Raw genomic sequence first — 19,028 nt, forward strand, 5'->3', positions numbered from 1 at the left:
ACTTTATACTTCATCCGTCCACATTTATTTGTCATGTTGTACTTTTCGAAAGACAGTTTGACTAATTTTTAAAGTTAAATTAGATTACATTAATTCGATATTTCAAAAAAAAAACTTAAATATTAAAAAATTATACGAAAAATACTATAAAATGCAATTTTTTTGCATATTAATATGATAAAAAATACATCGAAAATGTTAGTGAAAGTTTTTATAATTTGACTCTAAAAAAGAAAATATGACAATTAAAAATTGACGGAGAGATTGTATTATATATCAAAAATAATCTACTACTATGATTTGGAAGCTTCTATCCGGATTCAGATGTGGTAATTTACTCTTTTACCCTCCAATAACAGGCTATAAATCACTCTTTCCTCATCACGCCTTTTCCATTCTGTCATTCTGGAGAAAAGAGCATTTGAGAGAATCAGAGAGAAAGCGTTGATTCGAAGCAGCAAGCAGAAAGAAAAATGGTGAACTTCATGCTGGAAATTAAGGCGGAGCTTGAAAACCTCACCGACCTTCGGCCACAAGGCGGTTGCGATGATGAAAACTTCCGTTACCACTTCAAGGTATCCGCATAAACGCTTCTGTAATTTTCAGTTATTCTATTGCACTTAGATGTATGTGCGATTTCTCGATGAAGATTGATCGAATTGATGCTGATTCTATTGTAAATACACACACAGTGGATTTTATCTACACATTAGGTGTTTTTTTTTAGGGATATTCAGGTAGCTCACTGCAATTTGATGTTCGTGTTCTTCATTTTGATGATTTTTTATGACGAACTATATTTTTTATTCCTACTAGCAACTTGTTTTTTTCCTTCTCGAATTTCGTTACTATTTATTTTCCTTTACTTACTTTAGGGTTTACCATTATATTAAGTGTGATTTGTCCTTTGAATATCTATATAAACGATGATGCCTTACAGCTATTTGTTAAAGGTATCCGACTCTATAATTTGTAGTTATTTTATTGCATTGTCATGTACTCATGTTTATGCGATTTTCACTGAACATTGATCGAAGTGATGTTGATTCAATAGTAAATATGCACACACAGTGATTTTATCTTCTCGTTAGGTGTTTTTTTTAGGGATGTTGAGGTAGCTCAGTGCAATTTCATCTTCGTGTTCTGCATTGTTGTGATTTTCTATGCCGAACTATAGTTTATTCCTAGTTGCAATATTTTTTTTGTTAAGTTCAGAATGTCGTGTCTATTTATTTGTTCTGTGTTCATATTCATTTACTTACTATAGGGTTTACGATTATTCTACTGTGATATTATGTGATCTTTCCTTTGAAGATTGAATAATTGATGATATCTTATAACTATTTGTTTAAGGTATCCGCCTATATAAGTTGTAGTTATTTTATGGCATTTGCGTGTCTGATTTCTCAATGAAGGTTGATTTATTTGATGTTCACTCTATAGTAAATACACACACATAGTGGATTGTCTCTGCTCTTAGGTGTTTATTTAGGGCTATTGAGGCAACTCATTGCAATTTCGTATCCATGTTTTTCATTTTCATGATTTTCGCTGTCGGACATCTGTTTGTTCCTAGTTGCGACTTAGTTTTATGTCTCTTCTGATGATGACTTTCGAGTCTAACTCCTTGTTCTGTGTGCATATGTATGTGTGTTACTTTCGTGTTCATGTTATAACTGAGGATGCCTTCTAGCTATTCATTTTGGATCTCCGGGAAGCTCATTTCAATTTCATAATTTTGTACTTAATTTCCATGATTTTCTTTGTCAAACTGTCTATACTATTCCTAGTTTATGTATAAACTTGTAGAGAATATGAAAGATGATTTTGTATTGAATATGAAGCTGTATTTAAATCCATGAATTAAGTAACTAACTTCCTACGAGTGCTACTTACATTAAGGATATTTTTTCAAATGAGATAACTGATAAATACTATCAAGCTAATCTAGTAAATAATCATAAGATCTAATCTAGTAGATAAACAGAAGTGGTGGGGTGTAACACCTCTAATAGTTGGACTTAGCTTCTTCGTTTGTCCATATTTTCTTGTGTTATGTGTATAAAGTATGGTTGTTACATTGAGGCTTATGATTACTCTACTGTCTTTCTATTTGATTTATCTATGATCTAATTGATGATGCCTTCTAGCTATTCTTTCAGATATTTTCTGGTAGCTCATTATTTCATTTACTCGAGCTTGATACTTTTAAGTTTCTTTGTCAAGCTATCTAGTCTATTCCTATTTCTGAATTTAGCTTTTCAAATTTTGTGTATATCTCTACGTTCTGTGTGGGAATGCCTGTCTGTTATTTTTAGTTTGACGTTTTCAATCTCTAATTTGTGATTACTCTATTGCCTCTCTATGCTCTGTGTAATTGAGCTAGTTGATGTATGTCTCCGTATGTGCTTTTTTAGGGTTCTGCTTGTGCACTGTCCAATCTCACCTTGTTTTTCATTTTCCATTTAACTAACAATCTATTCCTAGTTGCGTCTTAGTTATTAATTTTTGCGTCTATTTCCTTGTTTAATGTGTATTAGTGCATGTTTAAGAGTTTAAGCTCTTGACCTCCAACTTTGCGATTGTTCTATTGCGTTTGTATGCATCTCTCAAGTTTATTGATGCATGCCTCTGTATGTGTTGTGTATGGCTCTTCTGGTAGCTCATTGCAATTTTTTCGTCTTGCTCTACAGTTTCATGGTTTTGATTGTTAAACTATGTATTTATTCACATTCTTCTCATTTCTCATTTCGATACCCTTGTGTTCTGTTATAGATGCATGTATATGTTCAGGATTCTGGTTTCCACCTCAAATTTTGTGATAATCATACTATGTTTTAAATGTACTCTTGGTGTTATCGAGCTAATTGATGTGTGCCTCTATACACATCTTCTTTTTTTTTGTTGATAAAGTTAGATGTTTCATTCACAAAAGAACATCAAGTAGATGCATAGTTACAAGGGAAGGAAAAAGCATTAACAAAAGAACTAATGAATCCCTTTCCAGTGTCAATCAAAGACAAGGGATCTTACAAAATCCAACCACTGATCAGTGCTAATTACAGTAGTCATATTAGTTCAGTAAAAAAATATAAAGTAAGCACTTGGTTTTGAGGGAGTGATTTGGAGTTGAGATTCCATCAAAACACCTATTCCTAGCAGCAGGTATCTTCCTTCAAATCCTTTTGATGACTTTATTAACTCTCCATAAGCTCCAGTTCAAGTGTGCCTCAGATCTGTGGCTACTGAGCAGTACAATATCAAATGGTTTACAGTTTCCATCTTTTCCAAACATAGATAGCACCTGTATACAAACTGGAAACCTTTCCTATTGAGATTGTTTTGAGTCAAACATGCTTCATAGGTGTCTTTGTAGGGATTCTTCAAGTCTCATTCCAATTTCATCTCAAACTATCTTCTTATTCATAGTTGTGATTTAGTTTTTCTGTCTATTTCCTTGTGTTCAGTTTATAGAGTGCATACTTAGGCTTTTGACCTCCATTGCAATTCATTAATGTGCTTCTATATAATTTCTCTGTGTGATTTAGCTAATTGATGGGTGCCACGATAGGTTTTTGTTTGCGGCTCTTTTGGTAGTTCATTCCAACTTTATCTTCCCATTCTTCATTTTCTTGTTTTCTCTTTGTCAAAGACTCTCTCTCATCTTAGCTTCTGAATTTTTGTGTCTATCTTGCTTGTGTTCTGTATGAAGAGTTTTTTTGTTCCAAGTAAGTATAATTATTCACTGATAGAGTTGGTTGCCCCGGTCTCAACGAGGCTTGGTCCAATTTCTGAAGCAAAGAGCCAGTTTGCTGACCTTCCAATTGAAAAGTGGACTTCTTAAACCTAAGTTCCATGCATTTCCTTCCCTCATTGGAACAATAGTTGTTACTGAGTCTGAATAGATCAGGAAGCTTTAATTTTAATGGTGTAAACATCCAGTTATGCGTATTTCCAAAACTATAGTACTCTTCCATCTCCCTCTTTAACTGCAAAAATCCTATCAAACAAATCCAACAGCTTGGGATGTGTTCCTTAACACTTTAACAATTGGAAATATTAACTGCTCCATTGTGCCATGGCCTTTTTCCATATTTTGATTGATACCCTTCTCCAAATAACTTGTAAGAAGCGATTGTTATGTAGTTGAAGGTTTCTTATCCCAAGATGGCCTTCTTTTTTATCTTATAGGGTCATTTCCACGGTATGCCTTCTCTTTTATCTTATAGGGTCATTTCCACGGTATGCCTTCTCTTTTATCTTATAGGGTCATTTCAACTGTATGCCTTCTCTTTTATCTTATAGGGTCATTTCCACTGTATGAAGTCTTGTGTACTTTGTTATAATTTATATGACATGTTTTTCATTTTGAGACATTCTGGAATGTTAATCCATCTCACACAAACTTTGTTTTAATTTATACGACACTTCTACCATTTTAAGACGCCTTAACGTCTTAAACCATCTCATGCAAAGCTTCTGTCATTTTATTTGTAATGTGTACTACCGCTCTCTATCAATATAGTAGTACTGAAATTTCCTTTCAGGTATGTTCATGTGAGGTAGTGCTGCTTCCATAAGTTAATTTTGCCAATTATTTCTGTGTGATGAAATCATACATTTGGTGTCCTACATTACTACCTTTTTCATAGTCCATTAAACTTGGTTCTTTTTCTTTAAATTGTGCAGCTAAAGTGTGGCCATTGTGGTGAGATCACCCAAAAGGAGACTTATGTGAGCTTGGTTGAAACTGTTCCTCTTCCTAATGGCAAGGGCCACACCCACCTTGTCCAGAAGGTGACCTATCCTCCTGTTTCCTTATCTTTGACGATATAATCTACTGCTTCAGACATTTCTTTATGCATATCTGAGTGCATATTTGTTAGTTTAGATATGACACAGAGCTAGTTTAAACTGAATTTAAAATCACTGTGACCGCCTGAAATTTGAGGTGAGATACGGAATTAATTAGGATATCTTCAATATTCAGAATGGGTTAAGCCGTAGTAAATGCCCCTGTTGTTGTTTCTTAGCTCTATATGTTGAATAACTTTGATATCCTTGGAATTCTGTTTTGAGCCTTAATTGTTACCTTCTTTTTTGGTGTTTTCCCCTTTGATGTCCTATTGCTATTTTACAGCTCTTGATGCTGTATAGACTTGATTGATTACTAAGTCTTTTGTGACTTTTTCTTCCAGTGTAAGTTCTGTGGCAGGGATGGTACAATAGCCATGATCACTGGCCGTGGCCGTCCTCTGACTCACACTGATAGTGAAGCTGGAAAATCTGCACCTTTGATGCTATTTGAGTGCAGGGGTTTTGAGCCGCTGGATTATGTTTTCCGAGGAGAATGGGAAGCTAAATCTGTAAGCTTCTTCCCCTGCTTTCTGCTTTGGTGTTTCTTAAAATTAAAGAAAAATCTTATTATAAAAAAGTTGTCGAAATATTAAATTTTAGGTATAAGATTTCTTTGCCCTATCAATTTTCCATTTGTTTTTGAGCTGTTGGGGTTCTTTGAATATATTTCTATTTCTTTAACGAGGTCATGTATCTCCTAATTAACTTCTTGGAGAATATGTTCTGCTTATATGTCTAAAGGTGGCAAGATTATCCCGTGAAATCATAATCCGCCCAAGTTTGGGCTGATTATTGGCCCACACATCTATTAGCTCAGGCCATCAAAAATTGGGCTAATATTTTGCCCAAATTGGCCCATGAGAAAGCTAGTTGACTATTTTCTAAAGAACTTTTTTTTCCTGATATGTTATATATAGCTATATTAAAGAAAAGCTATAATTTCATTAGCTACATTTCCCAATTCTTAGGTTTTGTGTTATGGGAGATGTCGTGCCAGTTCTAATTTGATTCACTTAATGCAGCTTGAGGGAACGAAATTTGAAGGCATTGATTTGTCCGGAGATGAGTTTGCTGAGTATGATGAGAAGGGGGAGTGTCCAGTGATGATTTCCAAACCAAGTGCCACTTTTAATGTAGTGAGGTAGATCCAACATTGCTCTATTGTGTGTTGCTGGTACACAGAAAGGGAAGTATAACTGTTTTGCACTCTCAATGTGCAAGTTGCTAACTGCTGAAGGATGGGTGTATTGGTTTTTGATGTACATTGAACATGAACTACTTGCACGAGTTTAGATGGTTACTTCCACGAAGAAAACCATTGTTATGGATGCCAATATTGTCTTTCATAATAGCTCTTTTTAGTCATCTAATGTGAAAGCTGGTAAAACTGTTTGACTGGATCTATTGTTTTTTCACTGTGATTGGTGTTGGTATATCGATGTGTGTTCTCTAGATTGCTTCTTATGCTCTTCTTTCTCTCTCTGCTGTCTAGTTGGTTTTACTTCTCTCCTGGCCGGCCACATGGCGTGTAGAGTTGCTTGATTGATTGAGCTCTTTTTCCTTTGTCCATTGTGAGAAATACCCACTCAATACGCTGCGTCCTTGCCATTTTTTGAATGGAAATATGCAAGTGCATTGAGCATGGGAATCATTCATCGTGTTTCGAAAGTTTTATTGGTTCTCAGAAATTTTCCAGTTATTCATATATGAAAAATTAAAACAGAGTAAACAGAAGTCAATGCTGCATAAAGAAAATGGATCCTCCTCCTTAGCATCCTCTTCACGGCCTTGTCCTGCATAAGAGCTCGCCTTATTATATATGCTTGAGGTCCTGATTGGGATTTTCTGGGTTTGTTATCTTGGAGAACCCATTGAAGTCGAACACTGGCAGGTTCCTTTCTCACGAGCCATGATGAAATGGATGAATGCACACCCGTTTCTGCTCTTGGTATGTTTATGGCATAGAGATGGCAATGGTGCTCGTCAAGTGTGACGTACCCCTTAGTTAACGCTCTGGAAGGTTGTGAACTAGCTCATTTTCAAACCTGGGCATCCGGCGATGTCTGTGCTCGTGCTGCTTCTTGTCGACTTACATTTTGAGGAGCTTGCATGGGAATCATGAATCCTGATTGATGTGAGGAGAGAAACATATCAGCTTTCCCAATTGATAAATTACATGAAAGATTACAACCAAGATAAAGTGACAAGAACGTCATTATCATGCATGATGTAATAGTACAATAGAAACATATTTCATTAAGAAAATAAAGGAGAAGATCTGGCAATTGCTAAGACCGGGATAAAACTGTAGAGTTTTCCCATAACATGCTTGACCCATGAAAAAAGATATAGGCTCGCACTCAAGGGATGTGTTGAAAATATAATTAAGAAAATAAATGTGTATTTACTCTAATAGCTTAAATACTATAGAAGAAATAAATTACAGCAAGAGTATACCTTAGATGAAGCATTAGCATTCTTTCACCTATTCAATTAGTTCCTTCCAGGAGGTACCAAACCAACTTATGTATGCAGATTGAGGACCCTGGGCAGAAAAATAATAATGAGAATACACGAAAAGGAAACGTGAAAAACAGAGTTTGCAGCCCCAGAAACTGAGTTTAGACTGAGTTTAGGGAGGCTGTAGAACAAGAAGTGGTGGGGGATAATAAACAAGTGTCTCCCCCATTTAAAAAAAGGCGGTGAATAGGTACATGTCTTCAGCAGAGAAGAAAAGAAACTAATTAAGAGAGCTCCCTATTGAGACATAAATTATAGACCAATCAAAACAAATACATTAATTGTAGATGAAGCTTAATTTCTATGTCCAAGTCTTAACTAGACCAAGATGGTCCATTTTTTTCCCCCATAAGCACAAGTCAGAGAGAGCACGCACAGAGAAGTGACATTGAGGCCTGAGCACTAATAATAACCCGCCAAAAATACAGTGTTTGACGAATGCATTAACAGAGATTCTTCTTTTTAAATTTTTGATGCATTAATAGATTGAAGACAACAAAACTATTTACATCCCTGCATGAGTTCTGACCTTGATTGTGGCTTTTTGTCCACTTGTATCGACCATCTTTCACTGGCTAAAGTTTCTTTTACTAATCAACTGAAAACGGAAAAGAACTAACCGCATCCAGAAGAAGTATTGAAGTTAGAGAAAACCATGTTTAAGCAAGATAACTGTGTTCTACACCGTTTCCAAACTCCAGTATTTAACAAGGACTGGCCTCACTTCTCCAACGTAAAAAAATTGCCAAGTGCTCCAAATGAGAACTCCAGTAATTAACAGACTGGCACTTTTCCAACGTAAAAAAATTGCCAAGTGCTCCAAGTGAGTCTCACTGATGAAGTTAAATCCTTAGCAAGCTCAGTTATTATGTGACCTGGATATCTTTATCCGTTGCTGAAACAGTACGAGACACTTGGATATTCTGACTCTAGAGATCAGATTCAACAACAGCAGATATAATCACGAATCATCAGAAATACGTTATCTAAATGGTTTCTTAATCAGACAAAGGCTCCCTGACCATAAGATTTAGTTTCTCCTGAAGGAATTCAAGTACATCTTCTCTCTCTTCCTTGAGAAGTAGTTTCCTTAATTTTTCAAATGTCATCCTACCAGGGCGCATTCCTTTCTCTATCATCTCTTCCATCAACACACAGGCACCAGGGGCATCTGCATCGTCGCACAATCCATTGACAAGTGCAGAAAAAGTATGCATGCTGGGAACAAATTGCTTGCGTTTCATATATTTCCACACTTTACGAGCCATCTTCATCTCATTCTTCTCACAAAACATCTTTATCATCATAGTATACGTGTCTGCATCAGGATCACAAATTTTGAGCATCCTACGGAAAACCTTAAAAGCATCATCAGTCTCACCTCGAGCAATCAAGCCACTGAGAATAATATTGCAGGTCCTTGCATTGGGAGTCACCCCCTTGAATTGCATGTCATTCAGAACCATATAGACATTTTGGAACTTATTTACCTTACAGAAAGCACTAATTAGTGAGTTATATACAGCTACATCAGCCTCAACACCATTTTTTTCCATTTCAAGGAATGTATCTATGGCATCTTCAATCCGGTTTTCTAGCCCATATGTATGGACTAAAACACTATAAATAAAGGACGTTGGCCTGCAACCGCTGAAGTACATCTCCTTGACAATTTCAACAGCCTCATCAACCCTGCCAGCCTTGCAAAGTATGTCGACCATGATCCCATAAGTCACAATGTCCGGATTACAGCCAGCCAAAATCATTTCCCTGTAAACCTCTCTTGCCTTGGGAAGATTCGGAGCCCTTCCCCACCCCTCAATCAATATGCTATATGTTTTCGAATCAGGAGTAAATTCATTCTTCTTACTATCGAAAATCTCCTGAGCTTTTTCCACATTCTTCGATTTGCATAGAGCACTCAATAAGCCGTTAAAAGCCGCTAGGTTGGGAGGCACATCAAACTTATTCATGATATGGAAAGTGTATAGAGTCTCCTCTACCTTTTGAGCCCTAGCATATTTTCTCATGATTATGCAAAATGTCTCAATATTAAGCATTCTCTTGGTTTTCATCTCATTTACAAGATCCCACATCATCTGATATTGCCTTATCTTGGCAAGAGATCCAATCATGGAGTGGTAGGCTCTAGTACTATGCTCATAATTATGTTGCTTACCAGCCCATTCAAAGAAACGATACGCAAGCATTCCAGCATTCTCAAATCTCTTAAGGACATCCTCAACCATCTCCGGTAAAACCCTAATCCCACTTTGGTCAAGCTCCGTGTCAAGCCCCGCCTTTGGGCAAGACATCATAATTTTACAAAGTCTTGTTAGAGGATCAAGTTTAACTTCCATTGTTTCTTTAGAACTATACACTCGGGTAAAAATCATTGTTCTATCACACAATTTGTGATGAAATTGTCGCAACATGATCCTCCTTGTAGAAAGATAAAAAAAACTAGTCGAGTATCTGAAAAAGTTAAAAAACAAACAAACAGGAGTTACTGATTCAATCTTTTGGGTTATTGATATGTCAAAGTAGAACATTGTTCTTTTGTTCATTTTCAGATAGAAGCAATACAATCAAGCGAATTATCTTCACACATATCAAGAGAAGACGAATAGAATTTCAATTTTTTTTACAACTCAAATATGAACCTATCTACTTCAACTTAGGTACTTGAACTAGCAATGGGCTGTGCCAAGCGCACCAAAATCTTAAAAAAACTTCTTTTTTCCTCATTTGGCACAACAGTTGGATGAATACTTCCCTATACATAATAAGCATATCGAACGTTAATCTATGCTTGAACATCAAGTGAAAAATCTTCAGTGCCATTAACATCAAAAGGTTGGTATTCCCTCCAAAACACTAGGTGATTTCTTCCTATCAGTCCTATCCTTGGTGGATAGAGTTACCGGATACCTGTTGCTGGTAAGAGGTATCGAACACCACGGTTATCAAAAAAAATAATTCAATAACTTGGTTTCTCTAGCTAATCATTTTCGACATGTACATTCGAGATAACAAAACAACAAAATAGCTCTATTCTATTTCCCTAAAGTATACTCAAATCAACTTAAAGCAAATCAAATTTCATACAATTAAAACAATCCAATCAAATCATTAGCTTACTGCATGTTATAGACACATTTCAATTTAGCACACACCACAGCAGCAGAAAAAAATACGAAAAAACACTCTTTAACCAACAAAAAACAGCATTTTGCAGTTGCAAAAAAAAAAACATTCTGCAACTATGAGATACCTGGTAAGATGAACAAAGTTTATGAGTTTTTTTCTTCCTTTGTTTCTCAGAAAGTTGAAGGTTTATTGCGGTCCGCTCCATTTTAGGGGTCAAGAAAACCCATGTTTTTACTTGGGCCACCTGACCCAACTCAAAGCCCACCAAGCCCAACCTAAAGAATACAGTCCAATTTTCCATAACCTTGATACACAAATCAACATTTAACTACAAGAAATAATATGTACTGATACACACGAAAAATTATTCTCTAAACTAATGAGAACAACTCAAACAATTTTTTTTTAAAAAAATATTCTCTAAACTAATGAGTATTTGTTATCAGTCTATTTCAATGTACCTACTAAATTTCATGTTAATCAGAGTCCGTCAAAATATATTTAAGAAAATTGGCATTATCTAATACACATGAGAAAACACCAAATTTGTTAATTCGGGTTACATGACCTTGCAATGCCAAATATATGTGACGGTCTTTGTTTGAGCTTAAATTTTGTGTATATTAGCCTATAAATTTTTTGTAATATGAGGGACCGACTTTGTTGGAGCTCAAATTTTATGGTTCATTGATGACGATCTATGAAATAATTCTCATTGTTTTCAATAGGCAGAAAATGCTTGTGGTGTTTGTGTCGCAAAACAAAATTTTAGGATTATCTCAAATTTTCATGTATATTAGTCCATGAATTTTGCGGGTTCATTGGAGACATCCAATTATTGGTAAGTTTAATTTCTTTCTCTGTTTTATTCATTTTCCTACCTAATAAAAACAATCTTTATTATAGTTATATATAACAAATCAAATAAGAACAAAATATGAGGATAAAATCATATACTCCCTTTGTTTTTGTAGTCTATCAAAAAAGAAATTGTCACTTTTTAGTATATCTTATGTGACATTTAAAATAATAAATTTCAAAAACACTTTGATACATCACTGATCACACATATTTTGGTGAGCATTTACTCTGTAGGCACACTGAATACTTCATACTGCTAGTTTGAAGTCCTCTTAGCTCAACTGTTTTCAATATACTCTCGGCTCAAGGGCAAGATGTATGTACACATAACGTACTCCTATCTTAATATAGTAGAGACTAGAGAGGTTATTTTTTATAGACTTTCAACACAAAGGCATGATAAGATGCATCAAAGGAATAAAACACCCATACAGAGGATTACATTGTGTATACTAAAAACAATCGATTCCACACTTATCATGCATATTAAAAATATTAGATGCACAACACTTCTCAATCTATCAATTACACTTCACAATAAAAAATATCTGAATCCATTCCTCAGTTTTTAGAGGATGCACAGCAGCTTTATTGAGATATACCAACTTAAGCTTAGAGAGTACCACTAAATATCAGATTAACATACAAAAGAAACACAGAAGGTCCAGAAGAGAGATCCATAAGATTCACCCAAAAGAAAAAACAAGAAGATCTCTTTTCCTTGGATGGTACTTCGCCAAACGTTTATTTCCATACAGATCGATGGAAACATAAAAACAAGGCTCTTATTGGGTCCACCACATAAGCAAATCCTTGCGCCTATTTATCTTCTTCTGCAGTTGAAGAATTCCGTACAGAAGAGCCTCAGCAGTAGGTGGGCAACCTGGAACATAAATGTCAACAGGGACGATCCTATCACAGCCTCGCACGACAGCGTATGAGTAATGGTAGTATCCTCCACCGTTTGCACAGCTCCCCATGGAAATGACCCACCTTGGCTCAGGCATTTGATCATAGACCCTGCAATAGGAAAAAAAAGAAGCAATATGGCTTAATATTTTGACTCATTAAAACAAAAGGGTACCCTTACATTAGAGCAATTAATTACCATCCTCCTCCTACCATTTTTTTTTTTTCACAAGTGAAGAGAAGCCTAGCTGATTGGTTGGGTTGTTCAAGTCATTAATTACCAGATTCCAGAAAGGTGACAGACTGACAGGCATACAAGATTTCCTTGCAAACATAGAAGAAAATCTAGGAAGTGTACGATTATAAGATTCGGGCTAAACACACTAGAGACGCACCTGCAGCGGAATAAAGTAAAAGAACTTTGGAGAATTCAGGTGTGATACTTGATCAAATAAGGAAAGGTGATCAACTTTAGAATGCTAAATTGAGAGGTCTAAATGAAAACTGGAAATGAAGAGAATGAGCAAGTACATGATCAGAATAGCAAAAATACGAATGCTCAACGTAGTGAGTGAAAAATTTCAACAAAATATTTGATAATTGTTTGAGTTCAATTTAGAAGGGTCCAGATAGTTTCGAACATGGATCACTTCTGTTTGATTATAGATAAGCCATTAACATCACTCGCCGGTGTTTCTTAATAATTATAACACTGTGACTTTTTAGGTAAAAGAAAAAATCACGTCAGATGGATAGCACAATCAGCAGCAACACCAAGGGATCCAACCACAATAAACAGGGAGAAAGTAAGGTTCTATCCAGCTTGTTACTAAATAAGAGACCTGGAGACCGGAATTCAATGTGATTGTTGGTCCTAGGATACCATTGAACAAGAAAATAGCTGGCTTCAAAAACATAAGAGGGAGCATGGAGATCACCCACCTCTATATGCAGATAATGCTATTATTTTGTGTGATGCAGAAATAGAGCTTTGAAGGGATATCTAGGCTTCACATTAGCCGGAGGAGAAGTTCAATTTATCCCAATTAATGAAGTTTAACATATTCAGCAACTTGTTGGAGTTCTTGGAGGAGAAACAGGGGTTTTACTCGTGTTTAAATGGGAATGCCCCTGGTGGGGCAAAATGCAGGTACATTGATATATGGAATGGGGTGTTGTAGATATGTGAAAAGAGGCTACCAAGGTGGAAAAGCCAATACTTTCTCTAGGATGCAGGTTAGTAATTTATCAATAGTGTATTGGAGCTCTCCCAACCTACATGACGTCTTTGTTTCCCATCACTCCAAAAATAGGGAAGAGAATGGATAGATATCTTAAAGGAGACTTTCTATGGCAACAAAATATAGAAAGTAAAGGGTTCCCTTTAGCCAAATGGAAAGTTGTTACTCTAAGCAAGTAACATGAATGCTTGGAGAAAAAAATAATATGAGAAAACAAAATCAAAGCCTTCTCATGAAATGGCTTTGAAGATGCACTAATGAAGAACATTCACTATGGAGGATAGTAATTAAAGATAAATATGGTGAGGAAGGCCCCTGAAAAACAAAAGAAGAGATCACTGCATCTGGGCTTATGGAGTAAGAGATTGGAAGGCTATTAGAATTCTTTGGCAAATTTTCAGCAACAAAACCAGCTATGGAGTGGGAGATGGGCTGAACACATATATCTGGGAGGACAACTGATTGGAACAGGGTGCTTTGAATACAATATATCTCGATATTTTCACTATAAATTAGCAATAGAAGGCAATTACTAATGAAGTTTGGTCTATAATCTATTCAAGGGTGGAATTATAGGAGACTATTGAATGATTGAGAGATCACTAGAAATTGTTGATTTCTATAACACACCAATAAATTCACTGAAGTTAATCAGAATGATGACAAGGTATGGTGGCTATGACACAACTCTTGAAGATTCTCTTTCAAATATTCCTATCAGATGCTTAGTAGGCGTCTGGTCATAGATTTCATATATTTTTCAGTTTATTTGGACTTTATGCAGTTGGAGTTGAAGATGGAGTTGTGTTTCATTATACTTTATGCAAAGGAAAAAAGAGAACACTTCAATTGAAATTTATGAAGTATACCTGCCACCTTCCAACAACAACAGGAACCAAGTTACTCTTATAACTCTCCCACAGGCTAGGATAGATGAGAAGAAGTAACTTAGTGTATTTACTCTTTGCTGGGGTGTACATAATATATGTGCCACTTTTTTATAATTGAGAAATTCCCTAGGATCAGCGGCACACAGTTTGAAACTCGGTGGCAAATAGGCTCACCCCTCTACTTTTCTCCACTTAAATACTAGGTCTTTTATGCAACTAGATTAAAACATATGACGAGTGCCTACCCCACATATCACAAGTTGCACTCCTACCACTACGTCAATAAAATTCTTACCCGTCTCAAAAAGCAAGTGAAACATAAACAAGCTCTTGATTTGGGATGGTCAATGCAAAATAAAAAACTTTTAGATCTTATTTATTTTTATCTTGAACCAAAGCAGATTAAGTTTCCCTAGTGTAAAGGGGAATGCTAAAAAAATAAAGTAGGATGAAGAACAAGTGAAAGTAGAAGTCACTGAGTTTATGCTACTCCATATTATTCTCTTTCTTTTGCCCAACACCCCAGCCAGATCCATATGTGATAACCTCACCACTGAAACTATGTGCTGTTCACGAGTGTTTTCCTACGCTCATTCAAACCCTAGTTGTTTGCACTTAGCCCCACTTAGGTGACACTCTATAACCCCCCCACCCCCCCAACCCACCCCATTAGTTTGATATTGATTGGTATAGTTTTCACTTCATTTTTTTCAGATGAACTGTATGGTTTTTACTTCATAGGTTCACTTAATTCCATTTCTTACAATACTTCTATCCCCATATTGTTCTCTGTACAAAATTTTACCTTTATTAAAAAAAAAACTTCGTGCTTATAAATATTTTTCTTCAGACACACACACAAAATTCAGGGATAAAGTATGTACGCTCTACACACAATTCAGGGATAAATTTTGTGCTAATCTATATATATATATATATCATTTTTTCTTCATAGTCAAGGTAGGTAAAGTATGTACGCACTACCCTCCTAGACCCACCACTTGTGGGATTACACTGAGTATGTTCTTTTCTTCAGAGTCTCTCGAACTAATTGTGTTTTGTCCTTAAACATAGCAAACCTTGGTTTTTTTTTTTATGCCTTTTGTCTTGAACAATACGAGACATAATTCAGGGAACCTCCATTATCCATCTTCTTTTACTCTTTAACCTTTCCATAAACTATTATACTACATATATCGAAACAATCATTTATACACCTTGATCTCCTCGAGTTTATTGCATAACATAATATTCCAAAGTTCTATGCACATTGACAGTCAACAACATATCCATTGAAGTACAAAATCCTAGTGATATAGGAACAACATGCAAGAAAACAATGACAAATGTTACTAATCCTTTGTCAGCATAGAGACATACAACAACAACAACCCAGTGAAATCCCACTAGGTGGGGTCTGGGGAGGGTAAATAGTACGCAGACCTTGCCACTACCTCGTGGAGGTAGAGAGGCTGTTTCCAGGAGACCCTCAGCTCAAGAACATCAAATCTAAGTGACAGGAGAGATATATATAAAACAAAACAGCCAATACAAAAGATAGCGTATAATCAACAAATGAGACAATAACATCAAGAAAGATATTGGGAGTGAAACGCAGTAAACAACATAAGGCTAGGACTACTCCAAACGCTAACAACCCAAACCCTCTCAAGGGAAGACACACGCTAACCCTACTAACCTTCAACCTTAATACGCGACCTCCACTCCTTCCTATCTAGAGTCATGTCCTCGGTAATGTGAAGCATAGCCAAGTCTTGTCTAATCACCTCTTCCCAATACTTCTTGGACCTACCTCTACCCCTCCGCGTACCCTCTACCACCATTACCTCGCACCTCCTCACTGGGGCGTCTGCGCTCCGTCTCTTCACATGTCCAAACCATCTCAGTCTCGCTTCCCTCATCTTGTCCACCACAGAGGCCACTCCCACCTTCTCCCGGATAACCTCATTCCTAATCTTGTCGCTCCTTGTCAGCATAGAGACATGCTAGATAGAAATGAAGCAGGGAGGGGCAGACGGAAGACCACAACATCAAATATATAAGTTGACTAATATGACACGTTAGTCATATTTGTTGACTCGCCTCCAAAGTCTTGTGTGAAAAAAATGCACCACGAAAACTTAAAGGTAAGTTCTATGTGGTTAGACCGGATTTATTGTATAGGAAAAAATGTTGGTCGGTCCACCCATATTCAGGAGATGCAAGTTGCAGAACTGAGGACGTTGAAATGGATGTGTGGGCATATAAGGGAAATCAGATTAGGAATGAGGATGTCTAAGACAAAGGGGGAGTGGCCTCCATGGTGCACAAAGAGGGAAGCAAAGTTGCAATGGTTAGGACATATGAAAAGAAAGATGTGTAAACTCCCCAATAAAAAGGTGTGAGAGGTTAGATATAATGGATATGAGGGGAGGTAGAAGTAGATCGAAAAAGTATGGAGGAGAGGTGATTAGACAAGACATGACATAACTGCAACTTACCAAGGACATGACCTTAAATAGAAGGGTATGAAGGTCCTAAAAAGTTGAGTTCTGTCTCGCTTTTCGACGGGATTAGGCTTGATGGAAGTATGGTAGCACATGTCTATCGTAGTATTAGTCATAGACATGTAATCTCTTGCTTTTGATATTTGCTACCCTCTCTTTTCTATTATGTTTCATTTATTTCATCGTTGTTACTGTTCTTTTTGTTGAATGCTATCCTTATTAATTGACATGTTTTCCACATTGTCATATTTTCTTTTCATAACCACTTTGATTTGTTGCACTTGAGCCAAAGATCTTTCAGAAATAGCTTCTCTACCTTGTGGTTAAAATTTGCACACACTCTACATCTCCAAACTCCACTTGTGGGATTGCACAAGGTGTTGTTGTTGCAGACTAATATGACACATTAATACCAACAAACACTAAGGAGTTAAGGAAATAAACAATCCAACGAATATATACATTTCTTTTTAATCAATATGAATAATCAAATGACTATTTTAGCTGACCATTGCAAAAACAAAAAGACATCACTACTGAGAGGGCAGGCTATAGTCATTACTCAATACACCAACACAAAAGTTGTAGGTAATATTTATGTGCAAATGCTTGTCTTTGTTTATATTGAATGGTTACAAAAACAACAATATACCTAATGTAATCCCATATGTGGGGTCTGAGCTTTATTGGATGAATATCTATCTAACAATCTGCAAATTTCTCATCACGATAACAAATACGCTACTTCCTTGGAACACAAATTTAAATGCTCGCCTTTGAAACCTTATTTAACCAACAAGAATTTTAAATAGGGGAAGATTCATTTTTCGATAATTAATATGAACACTAATTAAAAGATGCAGTGTGATGATTTCAACATTTCTGTGTGTTGAAAAATTGTAGACATTCTTAAGTATGTTCTCACAAAAACCCACATGTTCTTTAATTAGTGTTCCTTAGAGAACGTTAAAAGCAAAACTTTAAAGAAACCTGGCCAACCACATGTTGCGTTATATCATATAATACTAGATTATTCTGATTGTCATCCTACTTGGTGATGATCTATGATGCTCCTGTGAGCTATGTTCATTCTGAGTCCTACTAAAACATTCTAACAATAACATTCAAAGCATGCCAAAGTTTCCTCCAATTCTCACATTATTACCCTATACATTATAGCTACAGTGCTCCATAACCTCTGTTTTTCTATTACTACACCAAAATCCATCACTCCACCAAAAGACCAGTTCTAAATAACACTATGCCCAACCTTCATACAAAAAGGAAGAGTGGGAGACTATGCCAGAGAAGAAACCAACATCCAAATAATCAGATTAAATGAAGCAAATTGAATAACCTCATGTTATCCTCAGTTTGTTGCACCCGAGGGAAAACATACCAACAGAGCAGAATGAAATAGATTTTCATAAAACCAAGACATAATCGATTGATCTCACAAAAATACAAAAAAATTGCTGGTTATCAGATTTCCCTAAATGTTCATATAGCAAATCCAATTCTACAGAAAAAATAGAATCCAAATATAGACATACAGATACTTCGTAAACAGACGTATGGGATAAACGGAAAAAGAGGGTTAATCGTTAGAATTTATACATACTTGCGCAGAGCAGGGGCCATTTTGTTGGTAAGTGTACCAGCAACAATCATAACATCGGATTGCCTAGGGCTAGGTCTGAAAATAATACCGAATCGATCAAAATCGTAACGTGCAGCTCCGGCGTGCATCATTTCCACAGCGCAACAAGCCAATCCAAAAGTCATGGGCCAAATGGACCCACGACGAGCCCAATTCATCAGATCGTCGACCTTAGATATGACATACTCAGCCGGTTTAGATATCCCTGCTGGTGTATTCATGGACGGAGGCTGTGCGCCACCGTAAGTGGCCGGAGAAGAGGCAGGTTGCTGTGAGAGAGATGGGAGTGTCGTGTGGATCGTCGCCGCCCTTTGAAGGAACGGCGCCGTTCCGGTGAGCAGTTTCGCATTTCGAGCTATTAACGCCATTTCTGATTCTCCGGTGAAACTCCGGCTTCTACAGAATGCCAAAGAGAAGAACAATGAAAGAGGCG

General features: G+C 36.4%; 3 protein-coding genes across 3 annotated transcripts; 1 reads left to right on the forward strand and 2 right to left on the reverse strand.

Annotated features, from left to right (window-relative positions):
- The first annotated feature begins 374 nt into the window (after positions 1–374).
- LOC125818259 (uncharacterized) lies at positions 375–6,289 on the forward strand. The gene is made up of 4 exons (XM_049497805.1): positions 375–575; positions 4,690–4,797; positions 5,199–5,366; positions 5,880–6,289. Exons 1-4 carry the CDS (start codon positions 474–476, stop codon positions 6,000–6,002), a joined length of 501 nt encoding a protein of 166 aa, XP_049353762.1. The 5' UTR covers positions 375–473; the 3' UTR covers positions 6,003–6,289.
- Positions 6,290–8,259: 1,970 nt separating this feature from the next.
- LOC125818248 (pentatricopeptide repeat-containing protein At1g77360, mitochondrial) lies at positions 8,260–9,833 on the reverse strand. The gene has a single exon (XM_049497789.1). It carries the CDS (start codon positions 9,810–9,812, stop codon positions 8,376–8,378), a length of 1,437 nt encoding a protein of 478 aa, XP_049353746.1. The 5' UTR covers positions 9,813–9,833; the 3' UTR covers positions 8,260–8,375.
- A 2,121-nt stretch (positions 9,834–11,954) lies between these two features.
- Positions 11,955–19,028, reverse strand: LOC125818258 (NADH dehydrogenase [ubiquinone] iron-sulfur protein 7, mitochondrial). Its single transcript, XM_049497804.1, has 2 exons — positions 18,557–19,028; positions 11,955–12,408 (listed from the first exon to the last, which is right to left on the reverse strand). Exons 1-2 carry the CDS (start codon positions 18,961–18,963, stop codon positions 12,174–12,176), a joined length of 642 nt encoding a protein of 213 aa, XP_049353761.1. The 5' UTR covers positions 18,964–19,028; the 3' UTR covers positions 11,955–12,173.

The sequence above is a fragment of the Solanum verrucosum genome, unplaced genomic scaffold, assembly GCF_900185275.1.
Source record: "Solanum verrucosum unplaced genomic scaffold, falcon-dt-bn FXZP01000253.1, whole genome shotgun sequence".
NCBI lineage: Eukaryota > Viridiplantae > Streptophyta > Magnoliopsida > Solanales > Solanaceae > Solanum > Solanum verrucosum.